General features: G+C 43.2%; 2 protein-coding genes across 8 annotated transcripts; both read right to left on the bottom strand.

Moving 5' to 3' along the window:
* Positions 1-2121: 2121 nt before the first annotated feature.
* LOC128765616 (uncharacterized) lies at positions 2122-4738 on the bottom strand. The gene is made up of 4 exons (XM_053876489.1): positions 4538-4738; positions 3484-3535; positions 3365-3406; positions 2122-2871 (listed from the first exon to the last, which is right to left on the bottom strand). The coding sequence occupies exons 1-4, from the start codon at positions 4736-4738 to the stop codon at positions 2504-2506; spliced, it is 663 nt and encodes a 220-aa protein (XP_053732464.1). The 3' UTR covers positions 2122-2503.
* A 2164-nt stretch (positions 4739-6902) lies between these two features.
* On the bottom strand, positions 6903-16418 carry pip5kl1 (phosphatidylinositol-4-phosphate 5-kinase-like 1). Of its 7 annotated transcripts, none has more exons than XM_053853825.1 (10): positions 10530-14334; positions 10137-10187; positions 9806-9960; positions 9480-9604; positions 9265-9299; positions 9139-9194; positions 8134-8246; positions 8048-8076; positions 7914-7978; positions 7225-7712 (listed from the first exon to the last, which is right to left on the bottom strand). In XM_053853825.1, the coding sequence occupies exons 1-10, from the start codon at positions 10914-10916 to the stop codon at positions 7304-7306; spliced, it is 1425 nt and encodes a 474-aa protein (XP_053709800.1). In that variant the 5' UTR covers positions 10917-14334; the 3' UTR covers positions 7225-7303. The 7 variants fall into 7 exon arrangements, 6 of the variants coding, with proteins under 6 accessions (XP_053709799.1, XP_053709800.1, XP_053709803.1 ...); XM_053853828.1 differs by adding an exon at positions 14349-15442 and having other exon boundaries at positions 7226-7712; positions 7914-8076; positions 10530-10745; XM_053853827.1 differs by having other exon boundaries at positions 7226-7712; positions 7914-8076; positions 10530-10745; positions 14183-14342.
* Between the last annotated feature and the right edge of the window lie 113 nt (positions 16419-16531).

Raw genomic sequence — 16531 nt, 5'->3', positions numbered from 1 at the left:
GCACGGACGGAGAGATGAAAAGGAACATTAGATTTTGCCTCCTATATATTGTATATTGGAAACTAAATGAAAATACGCCATGAAACTATATGGGTAACATATAACATTTATTTAAAAATGATGGAAGATCTTTTTAAGTGGTGACAAGTTTTGTGAGATATATTTTTTTCTGAAAAATATTTATTTTGAGGGAGAAATGTCTTGTTAAACTAAGCGTTACTCATGAATATTATTTAATTTTAAATGAAAATGAACTAAAAACAAAAAGTAATGAGTTATATTTGGAATTCCAATCAGGCCACACTTTGGCCCCCACTCCTGTGGTGCACCTGATACCTGTGCCTTGGCTGTTTAACTACTTGCGGCCTCCACTATTGTCACATATTTAATTTCATTTTACTAAAGCAAAAAACCCAGTGAAGACGACTTCAAATCTCTCAAACATCTGATCACCTGACGTCAGGGGTAAAAGCAGCATGTCATCAAAGCAGCAATATGACTCTTATTCATTATTATAAAAAAAATAATAATTCCAACAACAGTGATTAGTTGGTTGTCATTCCAAGAAATTGCTCAAGCTTCATTTAATTGAATGTTCAGATACTATCAAGTAGCTCAGTGGAGCCTGACTGTAAACACCCTTCGCACACTTGCTGACAGAAGTGGTAAGACAAAGCATCTAAATGCAAAGCATATCAAGTCAATGACTGAAATGTGTCAGAATGTGTCAAAAGCTAAATACTAGCAGTGGGACTTGAACGAGTTAATTACGATTAATTAGTTGTAATTACCGCGAATATTTTATTTAATTTAACAGTTTGCTCTCCCGACAACACAGAACCTTTGTAAGGGCAGGAGTTCCTGGTCCACTGATCACACTGATGCACAAGACACGTCGCAGCTAGGATGATAACAACAACAACAAACATGGAGGAATCCCTGAACAGAAGCAAACAAAAGCATCTGTTTGCTTTTGTTCAGTGATGTTTTTCACTACACAATGACCAGGGTTTTCACTACTCTGAAATTGAAATTCTTATACAAATATTTTCAAGACAATTAAAGAGCTTTAGTTTAAAAAAGGTGATATAAAACCTTGAATATAGCCACCATCGTGATGTATTGTGCCATTGTCAAACTGATGCAAAATAATATTTTGTTGTTTGAATGTATGTATGGGTCCATCATTAGTTTCAGTAATATACCAAAGTCATTCAAATTGAAAAATGTGGCTTCTTGTGGCAAATATTCTTACACGATTTAACTGCGATCAATTGAGATTTTTTCCACTTTTTCCTCAGATATTGTGGGAACAAAAATGAATTTCCCACGTGTCTGCAGATGCACGGTACAAGTTTTATCCCTGTCAAACTTCAGTTAGTCAGGTTTGTTGTACACTAATCCACCAGTTAGATGTCGGGACGATGGTGCAGTCACTGTCTGGGTAGAAAAGGCCTAAATGGGTAGAAATGGTCTAAAATTCACCGTTCACAGCATCAGGCACAGCAGCCTGCAACCTTTACCTTTTGGATTTATGCTCAAACATAACATGCATTCAGATGTGTCAAGCAAACACACTGGAGACAACATGCTAAGGCCTGGTTCGGTGGAGTCGCAGAAACAACCTGGAGCTCAAGACAGTGGAGATGACAGTGGACTTCAGGAGGCAACTCCCAACACAGCTCCTCCTCACCCACCTGTACAAGTCCAGGACCAGGAATACGGCACCAAAGACCCCACACACCCTGGATCGGGCTGAAACCACGAGGCGCCGAAATAGATTCCTCCACCATGACAATCATGAACAATAACTTTGTGACACCTCTCACTACTGTCACTTTCAACCTACTGATCTGACTGGCCTGTTTGCACTACAGCACACCTGTATATGACTTATATTTCATGTATATACGTACATTGTCAATTACCCAAAGCTTAGTCCTGTTCAGGGTTGAAGGCAGTACTCTTTTGTACTGTTGATGAACATCTAAGAGACATTTGCTCATCTTTGACTGAAAATGAGATTTGATGTTTGAAAACAAAACACACTTCTTATACTTTATTGATTTATTGTGATAAAAAAAAAATCAAATGGATGCCAAATGACAAAGCACATAAGTGACCATGCTTTATAATCCTAGGGTGAATCCCAACACAAAGAAAAAGTCTGTAAAAGTTGGTAAAAATAATTTGATTTTGTTGACATACATCATAGTTCTTCCACACTTGAACTTGAACCTCAACCACTGTACTCCAACACACAACATGACACCCTCAAACATGGATGATTTCAAAATGCAGAACAAAGATTTCAGACCTTCTTAGTATTGGATTCTTCTGAGGAACAAAAAGAACGGCATGTTTGAATGATAATGAGATTGATATGCAGCGTATTAGCTTATTGATTGAGATTAAACTTACAAACAGCAAGCCTTTCTTCCGTTAGGAATCAGATTATTAAACAAATATATGAAGGGAAGCATGTCTTATTCTCCACCTAAACTCAGGGGAAGGATGTGGTGAAAGCCCCGAACGAAGATTTGATATGCACTTTGTCTTTGGGGCGAAGGCTCACTGTTAGATGATCCATAGCCCGAAGCTTAAAAACCTGCCCTATGTATATGTGTTTGAGACCGTCGTGAGGACAGTGGAGCTCTTCCTGTCCTTCCTCCATCATGACTTGCTTATCATAGTCAGCGTTCCATTTATGCAGCTTGACATGGATGCCAGCAGAAGGGGGTTCAGTTCCCCTGCACCAACAGGTTGCTGCCACGTAGACAAAGTAGAATCCGGGGTTTGGGATCACGATGGCCTGCTTCTCCTCATCGAAATATTCTCCATCAATGACCTCCCATGTATGGTTGTGCAGCCCTGCAGGAAAAAACCAGTAAAGATCATAAAATAACAGTTACAATCTGACCGGGGGCGAGCCTGTAAATAGGAAATAAAATGGGACCTAAAAGTGAACGTTTGCTGTAGAGGAAGCGCTGTCACCCATGGTGACTGCAAGGACTTGCTGAAGATGCTTTCTTTCTCTGTGGATTCAGTTTGTATCTTCATGATACAATACAATGATGTTTAATGCAGTTTATGCAAAAAAGAGTTTGCTCCCTGATGTTTAGGCTTATGTGTACAGATTGAACTTTAGTTTGCTCATTCGGGCGACAAATTTTGAAATATGATTAATCACAATTAATTGATTATAAAACCTCTAGTTGACAGATGCGATTTCACCAACCACGTACGTCCAGTAAGGGCGATAGACTCCAGCCAGGCACGGGCCCATAGTAACTGTCTGAAACTGCGTTGTTTCTCTGACTGCGCCATCCTTCACCTCATTTTCAATCATCAAAACACCACTTACCAACATGAACGCTCATCTTTTGTGGTTCGGTTTCAGCAGAATCTGTGCAGAGTGAAATGAAGAAAACAAAAACTCAGATGGAGAACGATAGATCACCCACCTGTGCAAAGGTTGCTCACCTGAGGGACAAAGCACGTGCTTGTCAGATTTCAACGGACTGATGTTTGGTGTCTGTGAGGGCAAGATAGACATAAAGAAGTGAAGAACATGCACCGAGTGGAAGGTATCTCCTCACACCATCAACCAGCAGCTGGATCATAGAAGACGTGTCCGCTGAACCTTGGTACCACAGAGCTTTTCAGATGGATGGAAAATAAATCAGGAATGAAGGACGGAGAGAGACATGCACCATGTAAAGATGGCTACACTTGGCAAAGCCAATGAGAGGAAACTGTCAATTGAAAAAGTCAAGGGACAAAGGAGGAAAATGGCAAAATCAAAAAATACAGCGAATCCTCTTGCCTCAGAAAGAAAAAGTAAAGCAACTGGAACAAGAGACCAAAACAGTGACAGAACTTCACAGCCACAAAATTGACAGCCTTTGGTCGATGAAAAGGAATTCATCCACCGAGTCTAAAGAGAGACTCGCACACATGTAAGCCAAGAACATGATGACATACTGTGTGAAATTCCAGCACGAAGCAATGAAATGTGAGGTTCTCACAGCAGCAACGCAGGTGGGAAACAAAGACGATCGGAGGTCAGAGATGAGAAAGGAATTCCTGGAAATGAAGGCAGATGCATGCAGTTTATTTTCCGTAATCAGCGTTTGTGCTCAGTTGTATCTGGCGATCATCATTGAAGTTTACTTGGTGGTACCCTAAAGCTGACATCTGACAAAGAGAGAAGCTTTTGATCTCTGAAAGAGAGTTGTTGCTGCATGTTTGATGCGGATGGATTGAAGTAAATATCAGCTATTTTGTCGCGATCTCTAGAGATGAGTTGAATATGACAAGTTTGACCACAGAAAATCTTCACGTAAAAAGAGACTCACATAAACCTCTGGATGAATTTCGCATCAATTACAAATCATGATCATCCTATATTGCTCACTGCCTTGCGTTGATGTTTTGAAGGTATGTACATTTAAAAGAGAACACATATTAACTTCAATCAAACAACTGTTAAAAGGAATGCCTGAAGGCTGAATTTCATGAAAGCCAGTTGACATACCACATCTCTCCTGGATTGCAACTCACGCTGGGAGTTGGCAAAGATGCCGCAGATTGAGACGAACAGACAGCAGAGCATCATGAGGAGAGTGAGAGCTGCGGTGCGTGCCTCCTGTCTCTTCATGTCCCGGCAGTGTTTGATGAGGATGGTCAGGGAGTTGTCCGGGCCTGTAGCCTGCTCTGCCACTGCTGCCCGTCCCATCTTAGAACTGCTTTGTTGAAGTCGCTACCGGGCGTCTGAAGACAGAAGTGCCTGGATGGCTCCCTTATAATGATGTCTCGCCCACTCAAAACAGGCTGTCCTTTGAATGAACCGTAGGGATCAGGGAAACACATGCTTTCACTTATCATCCATTAGTAAAGCAGGATCCTTGAGGAGTTGGAACAATACCACTGGATCAGATCAATTACTATTTCCATGAATTGTGTTTTAAACCCCAATTCTCAAGCGTTGGTCAGGACTAAAGCAGGATAAGCGGCTGTCTGTGTTCCACAGAAAAGGAAAGGTCAGCAGTCTGCATTCTTGTCTGCGTGCTGTCATGCGTTGGGGTTTCCTTTGAGACATTCATCTGTCCTTGCATCCTGGCTCCAAAGGCAGTGTTTCTCATAAATAAAACTGTCTGAGTGTCAACTTCACAGGCAGCCTTAAAAATTCAATCTTCCCAGTGATATTTACATCACGTAGATAGCAGTCGACTCCTCGCTGCATCCAACTGAAATTAGATGCGCATAGGAATCTCCTCCCAAAACGAATGTCCGAAGTGGAACCTGCTTGGATGCAGCACTGCTTCGCCAGGGCGTATGCTAACCTGACGTACGCAGACCTGTCACACGGTTCCGTTAGATGAAGCATGCTGTGGTCATCTTCACATCATAAAAAAGATCATAAAAAGCGTCACTTATTACTGCGGAGGGTTACCTTCCTGGGACATGTCATTAGTGGTGAAGGTGTGGCTACTGATCCAGCCAAAGTGACTGCTGTTCGAGAGTGGCCTGTTCCTACCAACACCGTGGAGCTTCGAAGTTTCTTGACAGAAGCTCCAGTGCTGGCCTTCCCCGACCCAGGAAGGCCGTTTATTGTAGACACGGATGCCAGCAACGTAGGTGTAGGGGCTGTGCTGTCACAGGAAGGAGATCATGGTGAACAGGCCATCGCATACTTCAGCCGCACCCTGAGCAAGCCAGAAAGAAATTACTGCGTCACACGACGAGAGCTGCTGGCCTTTGTCCTGGGTCTCCGCCATTTGGAGATCCTTCAAGACTATGATTTTGACATTAGACATCGGGCGGGAAGACTCCACAACAATGCAAATGCCCTGCAGGTTATGTCACTCACAAGATCTCAGGTTGGCTGCATTACAGGCTACAGAGACATCCAGTGGCGATGACTGCGAGACAATCGATCTCCAGTGACCCAGAGGGGAGATCTTGTCCTCTCCAGGGTTCAATCCTGGCTGGAGGCTGGTCAGTCAGAGGTAGCAGCACTTGACCAAAATACCAAGGCATTATACTTCCAGTGGGCCAGCATCATAGATCAAGAAGGGCTCTTTTACCATCGCTGGACATCTCCAGGGGGTCAACAGAAGATCCTTCAGCTCCAGATTCCTCGCACCCTGAGAAGTCAGGTGCTTAAGTTGGTTCATGGTGCGGCAGGGTTGAGACGTTTTGGTGTGGCCAAGACCCTGCACTGTTTGAGAAGGCGGTTCTATTGGCCAGGTTGCCGGCATGACGTGGAGTTGTTCGTTCACCGCTGCGACGCATGCACAGCCAAGCAGTCACATGCCCCTTTGCAGCAGTACCGGGTAGGAGCACCATTTGAGAGAGAGGGTGTTGACATCCTGGGTCCATTCCCCACCACTGATCAGGGTAACCACTATGTATTGGTAGCCATGGACTACTTCACAAAATGGCCAGAGTGCCACCACCACTGCAGAGAAACTGGTTGACCAGATGTTCTGCCGGTTTGGCGTCCCTGAGGAACTCCACAGTGACCAGGCTGGAACTTTGAGGCCAGAGTCTTTCAGGAAGTGTGCCGCCGCCTGGGGGTGAAGAAGACCCGGACCACTCCCTTGCATCCTCAGAGCGTCGGCCTGGTGGAGCGGTTCAACAGGACTCTGATGACACAACTTGCTATTTTGGCTGAGGGGCATCCGTGGGACTAGGACCTACATCTCCCCCTGGTCTTGTGGTCATACCAAACAGCAGTACAGGAGTCAACCAAGCGGATGGTGGTCCTTCATAGAGACCGCCTGGCACCCCACCAACCATTGGCTCCATCTGCAGAGCATGTTGTGGGGGAACAAGGGACCTTGTCCCCCATTCGTCCACGGGCTCCTGATTGTACCCCGCAACACACACGGAGGCCACGGTGGCTTCCTCAGCACCTTTAATGTCGATCCTTGGATTACTGGGGACATGTAATCCAGCTGGGTGGGGGCTGTGTCGCAAAGGACTGTGGGTAGTGAACTTGTTGTGTAAATGTTACGTTACCTGATTAAAAACTTCAGTTTCTATTGTTGCCAACTCAATAAATGTCAAAACTCCCCCACAAACAGAACCAGCTGTATTCTGGGGGGCCCCCAGGGAGCTGGCTGTTCATTGCACTGATACTCATTTCACACAGTGTGGGATGAACAATTAAAAATATTGCGCCAAGAAAACACCCCACTACACTGGCTGGCACGAAGGACGCCACACAACAAAGATTGTTGTCACCGGCAGGATTTATTAATGCAATGTAGTCATTTTTGAGGGGGAAAAGTGAGGTCTACAGAGTATGGTCCTGCACCCACCGGCAGAGCCGTAACCTATAAGCAGGAGGACTGACGGTTGAGAAGGTGCGACCCAGGTGTCGCAGTGTCTTCCACCAGTGCTCTAACCGTTTCTTAAAGCTGTAAACTGTAAAAATGTCAATTATCCCGATGAAGTAGCGCTGCTCTGGCCCATCGATAACATGCAGAGGGTTTTTCAGGTCGGGAAGGAGACGTAGATTTTGGGCTTTGAAGCATGATGATTCACCTCGCCCACCTCCCAGTTTGGCCTTCTCTGGACTCAGGATTTGCGACTTCTGTGAACAATCAACATCAGCGCATGACGAAGCAGCATTTTCTTCCTGAACTGCTCCTGGAACAGATGTGACCACATCCTTAGAGGGGCCGCACGCCGGATTCACTGACCTAGAGGTGGCAAACCAAGACAGGAAAAGACACGTGTGAGTTATGTTAAGTGCGGTTAAAGGCTTATAAAGATTTAAACTAACTTAAAATTAAGAGGCTTATTTTACAGCCAAAGAATCACCTGAGACAGGCCAAAACAACTAGCGATAATATATCAACATGAATAACTTTAGTGAACCACCATCACATTTGGGGTCTTACCGCTTGGCTCTCATGATGACATTAGCAAAGGAGAGGCTGGAGTTGCGCTCATCACTATGTAGTGGCTGGTGAGCAAGAAGGAGACTGTAATCCAAAACATTGAGCCTCTTCAAGAGGTTTGTGTCGATCTCCACCTGCTGTAGCAACCAGGAGCGCTGTCTGTCTGTAGAGACACGCATGATGAGCCTTGCTGAAGTCACAGTTCAGCTTTTGGACCTACCAAGTTTGATGTATTGGCCCTCAAAGTTGAGATCTTTGAGAACCACAATAATTGGACTTCCCTCAGGCGCTGGTGCTGTCCAACGACTGACCTCACACCCTTTGATGTCATACCTGGGTGACAAGACACAAACCCATAAAAACGTAATCACACTACAGTCATATTTAACTTGCAATTAATTTTATTTCCGCTGTTCTCTGCTGGGGCGAGGACTCTCAAATCTCATGCACACAGTGTGTGACACACACATTTGGCCATTCCCAATTGTCACGCTATTTCTCATACAACAAAAACATTATCCACTGACTCTGCCACCGCTGTGCAACATAGGGGCTAAAGAATGATGCGACTTGTCTCAAGTTTTGTAGCCGGAGCAAGGTGGACTGAGCGGCTGAGTGGCGCACGCGGCCGCTTCAGTAGCTCAACATGCTGGTGAGGTGAGGAACAAAGAAAATGATACCAATGTTGCGCGTTAAAGAAACGCTTTCCTCATTTTAGTTCAGCCTGATCATCAGCACTAGTCTGATCCATCAGTGGTTTCAAACTATTACAATTACTGCACGTGATAGAGAACAGACAATGGAAAAATCCTACAATCATCATCATGCTTTACGTACTACAGGTATGAGTTTTGTTTGAGGAAGGACGTCATGTTTGTAGAAGTTGCTAAGTACCCAGGCCCTTCAAATGAGTCATTTGACTTTGATGTCTAACATTTCTGTCTCAATACACTTAATACTGTAAACAAACAGGTTTAGGGGAAAAAAACTATCTCTTACTTTGGTCTGTGTAAAGATGCCCTGGAATAAGATATTAAGATATAATTCTTTATAAATGCCATTCATTAATGTGTCAGTGTTATTACTATTTAAATGAAACTTACATTGTAAAACATTTTGGATTCGTTATTCTCATCTGTTATATATTTGTAGCTGCATATAAACAAAGTGAGAGTGAGAGAGAGAGAGACAGGCAGATGTTTTTGGGGAGAAGTGCACAGCTAACCTTTCATTGATTCGATCATCTGGATAAAAGACGCTTTGCATCACAATGAAATATTTCTGCAGAAAAAAAAAAAGAGTAATTATCCCATTCCCCAGACAGCATCTCTTGCGGAATATTCGTCAGCACCTTTCGCTTGTGTGGTACCTTGATCCGGTGAACGCCTTAATGAGGAATCACAAACATAAGACAGTTAATTCATCAAGCATTAACTAGGAACACATTGGAATGTCTGTGACTTTTTATAAAAGTGAAAGAATAGCAGAGATGTTTTCAAAAACTTGGTGGGAAAGTATGTAGTCCTGGAATTCAAGTGTTTTATTGACAATTGAAAAAATATGTACCGAGGAACTTGACCAGCAGGGAATGGGGGTAGGTCTTCAAGTGTTCCATGTAGAGCTTCAAGTTACCCAACAGGAAATTAACTTCCCTCTGGTTTTGTGTCTTCAAGAAGAAGCGTTTGTCATTTCTACAATGCAGAAAATCAATTGTTATCTATCTTCAGACCATCTGAACTACCTCAAGCACTTGACAAAGGTTGTCACACATCCACTGTTATTGCATTGCTTATCCAGACGATAAACAATGCTAACAGTGGACGAGGAGTTCCAGCCATTGTAGCTATGAATTCTCAAATATGTGGGTGTGTGTCCAGTGCCTGGTGACGTACGTCAGAAAGAAGTCGGCCTTGCTCTTGGAGTTGCTGATAAACTGCAGGTAGCAGTTTTCCGAACAGAGAGACTGCTGATATTCCTGCTCCGAGATTCCTAAAGTTCCACGCAGACTGGCAAACACTGGCCCTGCAAAGGTGTCCATGGTAAAGTTCTGCAAATACACACACACACACACACACACACACACACACACACACACACACACACACACACACACACACACACACACACACACACACACACACACACACACACACACACACACACACACACACACACTCAAAATCACTGAAGAAACTAACTGCCAAAGACTCAAGAGATGCTCACCTCGTGATTCCGGGTGACTTCTGATTTGAAATCGCCATCCGACATCTGAACCTGCAGAAGCAGAAGGGGAGTTACGTGGACTGTATATGCATGTGAGCATGTATAGCTGTGTGGACTACAGTGTTATTATTACTTATGGATTTGAATGATCAGTCTGGGCATGAAAGTGAGTGTCCTGCCATGAAAATGTCTTATTTACAGATCCTCATGTGACATGTGAGCGGCTGCACTGAGTGTCTTATGTATAATGTTAACAGGCACACGCTGCCATATGAGTTACTACTCTCCTGGTGTAGATGTTGGTGAGGCCGTGTACATGAAGCGGTGTCGAGACATTCACAAAGGCGAGACACTTCACAGCAGTATGTTGAGTCATTTAAGAAGCCTACTCACTGAGGGCTCATTGTCGATGGTGGTTTGAATGGCAGCAGCAAGTCCCTCCTTCATCATGCAGGTCAGGCCGTAGAACTCGTGATGCTGATCGATCTCAAATAAGCCCAGAAGCTTCCACCGTTGCCTCAAACCACCCCACCTCCTTCTCTTCGTTTTGCCAGAGCCCTGATGGTCAGTTGAGACGCCGACACCGGTTGCAGTCACAGACATCTCCACCTGAGCCATAGAAACACACAAGTCAGGGGGGAAAAAAGCTACAGTGTTTGCAGGAAAGGTTGCCAGGGCCCAGTGAAATGGGGAGTGAGAGGCCAGTGACTGACACAAAAGGATATAGGTTACTATGGCGACCAACACAAAGAGACAATTCATGGGCCGTGCTTCGCTCATGCCACAATGCTCTTCCTCCAACCAGAGTGGATGTGATTCACAAATCAACACCAAGCCAAACGCAGTCCGCACGCTGAGTAGATTGACCTGATCGATAAGCCAAAAATGATATTGATGGTAGCCCGAGGCCGTCACCGGGCATGGAACATGAGTGGAGTTGCATCTGTGTCACCTTGAACCGACCCTGCAAATAATCCACAGCACTTTCCACAGCAGGTGCCATGAAGGGAAACGGTTCCGAAATATTAACATGTGTTCATTTGCTTTAGTGTGTTGTCTCTCATTTCTGCAAAACACACACACACATATATACACCCCGGACAGTTGATGAGGGTAAACAAGCTTTTGGACGTGTGAGTTAGTAATGTCATGTCGTGCTGCCAGAGTGGTCTGATGCTTGACTGTTTCCAGCACCATATTAGTCCATGTTGTTAGCATTGGCTCTGTGAGTGGGTTTGAAATAGACTCAACAAACATGTCTGTATGCAAAGTCTTACTGCGTAGATGGCATGTCAGAAAATAAGGCATTCAAGCTTCAACAAGCAGATGGGTCATCAGATAACAGGTTATCATCAAAATCCATGATAAAAGTAGCCAAGAGTAATTGCTAAAATGATAGAAAACCATTTAACTGGGGCTGTTGTCAAGCATAACAAAAGGTGAACAGAAAGTGTAGTATTTAACATTCAGTGGAATACTGAGGTGTAAAAGTTGATCTTTAATAAATGTGTCTGAAATATGCAGATAATATGATGGTACGTCAACTCTGGTTCAGCCGAACGTCACATGGGTCATGGGTTCATGATGATTTTGCTCACCGATTCACTGCAGGTGTGTATTTACTGACATGGCCCCTGAATTCCCAGCACAGAATGATTTCGCTGGAACTGTGACAGGTTTGCTGACGCCTCTACTCGACTGCTTCTGTCTCCTCAGGGAGGTTTCTACTGTGGTAAAATGAAAATAGATTCCGGACTACTAGGCACCAGTCTGCGTTAACCAAATCACTCCCAGTGAAACTCGAGAGCTCAGCATCTGATTGTGAAACAAATCCCGGAAAACACATCACACCGGAGATTTATGATGAACTTTGGATATGACCTAATAATGAGGGTGGTGTGGAAAAAACTCAGCTCAGAGAAGGCAACTGGCTTTTGTTGTCACGCTAGCAGGACAAGATCATGCAATGGACCACTGGTGGAAAATAACGTAACCTTCATTACATTTCTGTGAGCAGTTTATTGCTCAGAGGTTCATAACAGAATGTCCAATAATGGGCTAACCAATGAAGAATACATCAAACACAACCATTTGATGCTAAACTTTTAAATACTGAAACTCTTTCCGGCCTAACCTCTGAAGAAGCATTTTTGTGCTGGTCCAAACATTTTCAAGAGACTCTTGAAAAGGTTTGCTGTTTCATGTACTTTTCACTGGTAAATAATACCCAACAGTGGCTGTGGGCTATGGGGCGCCAAATGTAAAAAAATGTTTCCTGATTTACTAGAAATTTAGGCAGTGTTTTTACAGATTTAACAAATATTTGTTATATTTGAGACATTACACTTTAATGTTACATCCCACTGTTCAAATTTTCATCAGTGTTAAAACTAAATGCTAAATGTAAATGTTAAATCTAAATCAAAATATTAAATCTAAATCTAAATGTTACATTTAAATCTATATGTTAAATCCATATCTAAATGTTACATTTAAATCTATATGTTAAATCCAAATGATAACTCTAAATGTTAAATCTAAATCTTAAATCTCAGTTTTAAAGATATAGACGGTCCCTTCTGCTCCTCGGACCGCCCACCCATCAGGCTCGTACCTGAAAGTCTGTGATTTTGAAATGGCCACCCAACAGCAACTGGAAAGCGGTATTTTGCCAGGTGAGCTACCTGTGACGCTGCCTGCAGAGGAATGAAGCCAGCACCTTGAAGTGCAGCTTGCACGCCTGCCACAACGTGGCCATTTCAAAATCGGATTTGCAGTTGTCTAAATCATTAAAACTGAGATTTAAGATTTAGATTTAATATATGGGTTTAAATGTAACATTTTGATTTAACATTTGGGACATGATATTAAAGTGAAGTGTCTCAAATGTAACAAATATTTGCTAAATCTGAGAAAACATTGCTAAAGATTTCTGCTACATCAGGAAAAAATGGGTGTAATTTTTACATACAGGTGGTGACAGACTTAAACATGGCATGTAAAGATGTGCGAATTTGGGCATTGTAAACTGTATTTGACAAAACTGTCTGTGACAGATGTTTGGAAAAGACAAACATGGTATTGTCTGGTATTGTTGTAAAGAGTAAGTTAAGCTCACTGCACATATTATAATTTTATTTTACAAGAATCAACAAGAAGTCATCCTCTGCCATGGAAAGAAATATCAGTCCAATAGTTTGTTTTCATATGTAGCTGGAAATTCCAAACCCAGTTAACAAAGTGCATCAACCAGAGCTGCACCACATGCACAGAACTCCCCACGCAATTTGGAAATGTTGATGTCAGCATGAACTCTCAGTGGCCTTGCAGACTTCGATAAATGGAAATTCTGCGGTTTTAACTAATGAACTTTGAGTATTTTGACTATTTGAGTTGTTTGCAGCTGCACAGACGGATCAAAAAAAACATTAAAACATGGAGTGTGGTGGATACAGAACTGATAGATGGCTAGCAACTCAGTGAAGTGTGAGGTCCAACAGGAGACTGTGGTGGTCATGGAGGCTTAAGTTTATGGAGGCATACTTGTCTAAAATGTTGGGAGTTGACGAGCGAGCATTAAACAAAATCTAATTATCTCATAGAACTAAGAGATTGGAATCTGCTGGATGGATCCATCCTTATGATCCAGCCAATAGAACAACAACAACCTGACCTCCCTAGAAGGCTCACAGTGGTGAAGCGGGTTTAACTGTCTTACCACAAAGTCTTCACGCTTCAGGTTTCCTCCCTCTTAGCAAACAGAGAATGGAGGTGACTGAAAAGTGTAGGTTTTTGTTGTTTCTCATTAACTTCTGCAGAAGTATTCCTACTCTGAACCAGGAGAAAGCAGCCACACCATGTGGGGTGTGTGTCGGTTGAATTTTGGTGCAGTAAGGTTTCTGGACCACAGTTATGAGGTTTATCACTGGCAACTGTTGGTACCTGGCTTGACAATGCGAACAAGACTTAGTGCTCTTTCAATAAAATCTAAACACTGGTGCGTCAAACGAAGGAATCAAATGTCCTTGTCAGGGATTATTACAAACCTCTTCAAAGGTTTCTTGAGCTTTGTGTGATGACCATCTGCAATGCAGTGGGGAGCCCATCTTACACTAAATCAGGATCACTGAACTGTATGCAACAGCAACATTCTCTAAAATGCACTAACAGATGCAAAAGGATGATAAACATGAAGAATAAATCGACTTTTACTCGCCGTGCGGTGATCGATGCAGAGTTGAATCTACTGCTTGGTCTGCTGCTGTCGGTTTGTGTGGAGATCAGTGGTTACGCGCACGCCAGCCTTTCGGCCACACCCACTTAGTCAGCTGGATGCATCCACTGCACCACAGTTAGAATTCAACAATGGCATAAATATGCCAAAGAAAAAAGCCAAACCCGTCAAAATGAAAATATATATACAGTCAAATGAAACTAAACCCCAAGGTTTGAACATGAACAAGCTCACCGTTCTACCCATTTAAAAGGGTGTTTTCTTGTCAGTCATCACTGAAGCCAGAAACCCTGTGGGCTCATCCAACTGTTGATATAAGTGAGCAAACAGCCTTTCTTCAGACGTGTTTGTTCACAGTTAAAGTAGGTAACTATCAGAGAATATTGTCTTGGCTGCCCTTAAAGAAGGCTCGGTGGAAATGGAAGAATCTACCCAAATATTGACATCTTTATTTAAAGAATAAGGTAAAGCAAAAAATTCAAACAAATGACAAAACTAAACAAGCATTAGTCTTTGTCATTGATGAGATGAAAAGATTCCCCTTAGAACTCACCTTCAGTCGTGCAGGCATCTTATTGTAATTTATTTTTTTGACAACTATTTGGTGAGCAGAATTCAAGTTAAATATAAACATACGTGATCACAGGAACAAAGTAGCTACTGTAAATTGTCACGCTAAAATCTATTAGCATTTTTATTGAGAAGATTGTTGAGACGTGCCATAGCACTTCCAAAAATACATTTACAGTAAAGTGAGGCAGGCGCTCACAAATAAAGTCCTGGCACAGACTGACCTTTGTGGAATCCGAGCTTTGATAATGTGAAAGTAAGTCCTTTGTTCGTCAGTGGTGTGAAAACAAAGGTTGAAAATCGAAAACATCCCCGGGGGTTTAATCGCCTCCAAACAAAACCGTTCTGTTTACTGTTAACACAGCGACAAAGAAACAGGAGACATTGTGTTCAACAAAAATAACTTCATAGTTCTTATTCTAAATGCTGTTAGAGGGCAGGAATGTTTGGGGGAAATGATAAGATGAGGCTACTCATGCTCATTCTCCATAAAAATATAAAATCAGTCCGCTTTCTTTGGTTTGCGATTCCTCCACATGACAACAGCAGTGAAGGCTCCTGTCGAAGAGACAGACATTTGAATTAAAATCACACAAATTGGTTTCAATAACTAGACCCACTCACTGGGGGCGCACTGGTCTAGTTTCAGGTAGCTGAACCTTGTTCACACTCTGGTACTCACCTATACAGATGAGCAGTACAATCGCAGCGACGCCTGGAAGGATGACCGAGTATTCTCGAGGAAGGAAATATGTTTGTAGTACATGATCCCTCTCCACAAATGGCTGCAAAAGAGCAAAACACAATATCATGGACGGTATGACTTTGGCTGGGATGTTTTTTCAGACACTGTCGCTGACGATCCTTGTTAGGCTGAGCTGCCTTGCTTCGGCCTCATTGGCATCAAGCTTACCAGCTACAGTAGGAACTTGGTTTCACCAGCCTCCACCACCCACTTCCCATGAGAGGTGCTGACCACCACACACGGCCTCACGGAGCACATGATCATCATCACAGGTGCAGAGACCATTCTATTTTCATACAGTCGCACGTACCAGAACAATGACCCAGACTGTGTAGTATGTAAAGAGCACCAGGCTGAAGACCACAAGACTCGCACCGGCCGCTTGATCCACTCCTGTAGCCTGAATTACAACGATAGATGTCGCTTAACACATGCATGACACAGTAACTCACAGACGTGAGGCATCACATGGGATTCCTCGGAGTGTAGGTGGGCACAACCACCTGCAGTTCATGTGTTGAGTTTCACTTTTTCTTCAGGTTTAACCATTAGCAGTTTCTCAACGTGCACCCGAACGAAAATAACAACTCAACCGAGTTTAAACAGTTGAGTTTACAGACTAGCGGTAGTTTAAAAGCACAGTCTCACAGACAAAATAGAAGTAAATCTCACCATTTTGTCTGGTCGCTGACGTTTACGATTTTTCTTCTTCTTTAATCGATGGTTCACAGATGAGCTGATGAGACGCTGCTGCCCCCGAGCGGTCGACTCGCTCACTGCATTTACTTTCTTCGAAATAGCAGCACCAAATTTGAACTTAAGCTTGGTCAGATTGATTGCGTTTTG

This window comes from Synchiropus splendidus, chromosome 1 (assembly GCF_027744825.2).
Source record: "Synchiropus splendidus isolate RoL2022-P1 chromosome 1, RoL_Sspl_1.0, whole genome shotgun sequence".
NCBI lineage: Eukaryota > Metazoa > Chordata > Actinopteri > Syngnathiformes > Callionymidae > Synchiropus > Synchiropus splendidus.
This window is presented reverse-complemented; position numbering and strand designations above follow the sequence as displayed.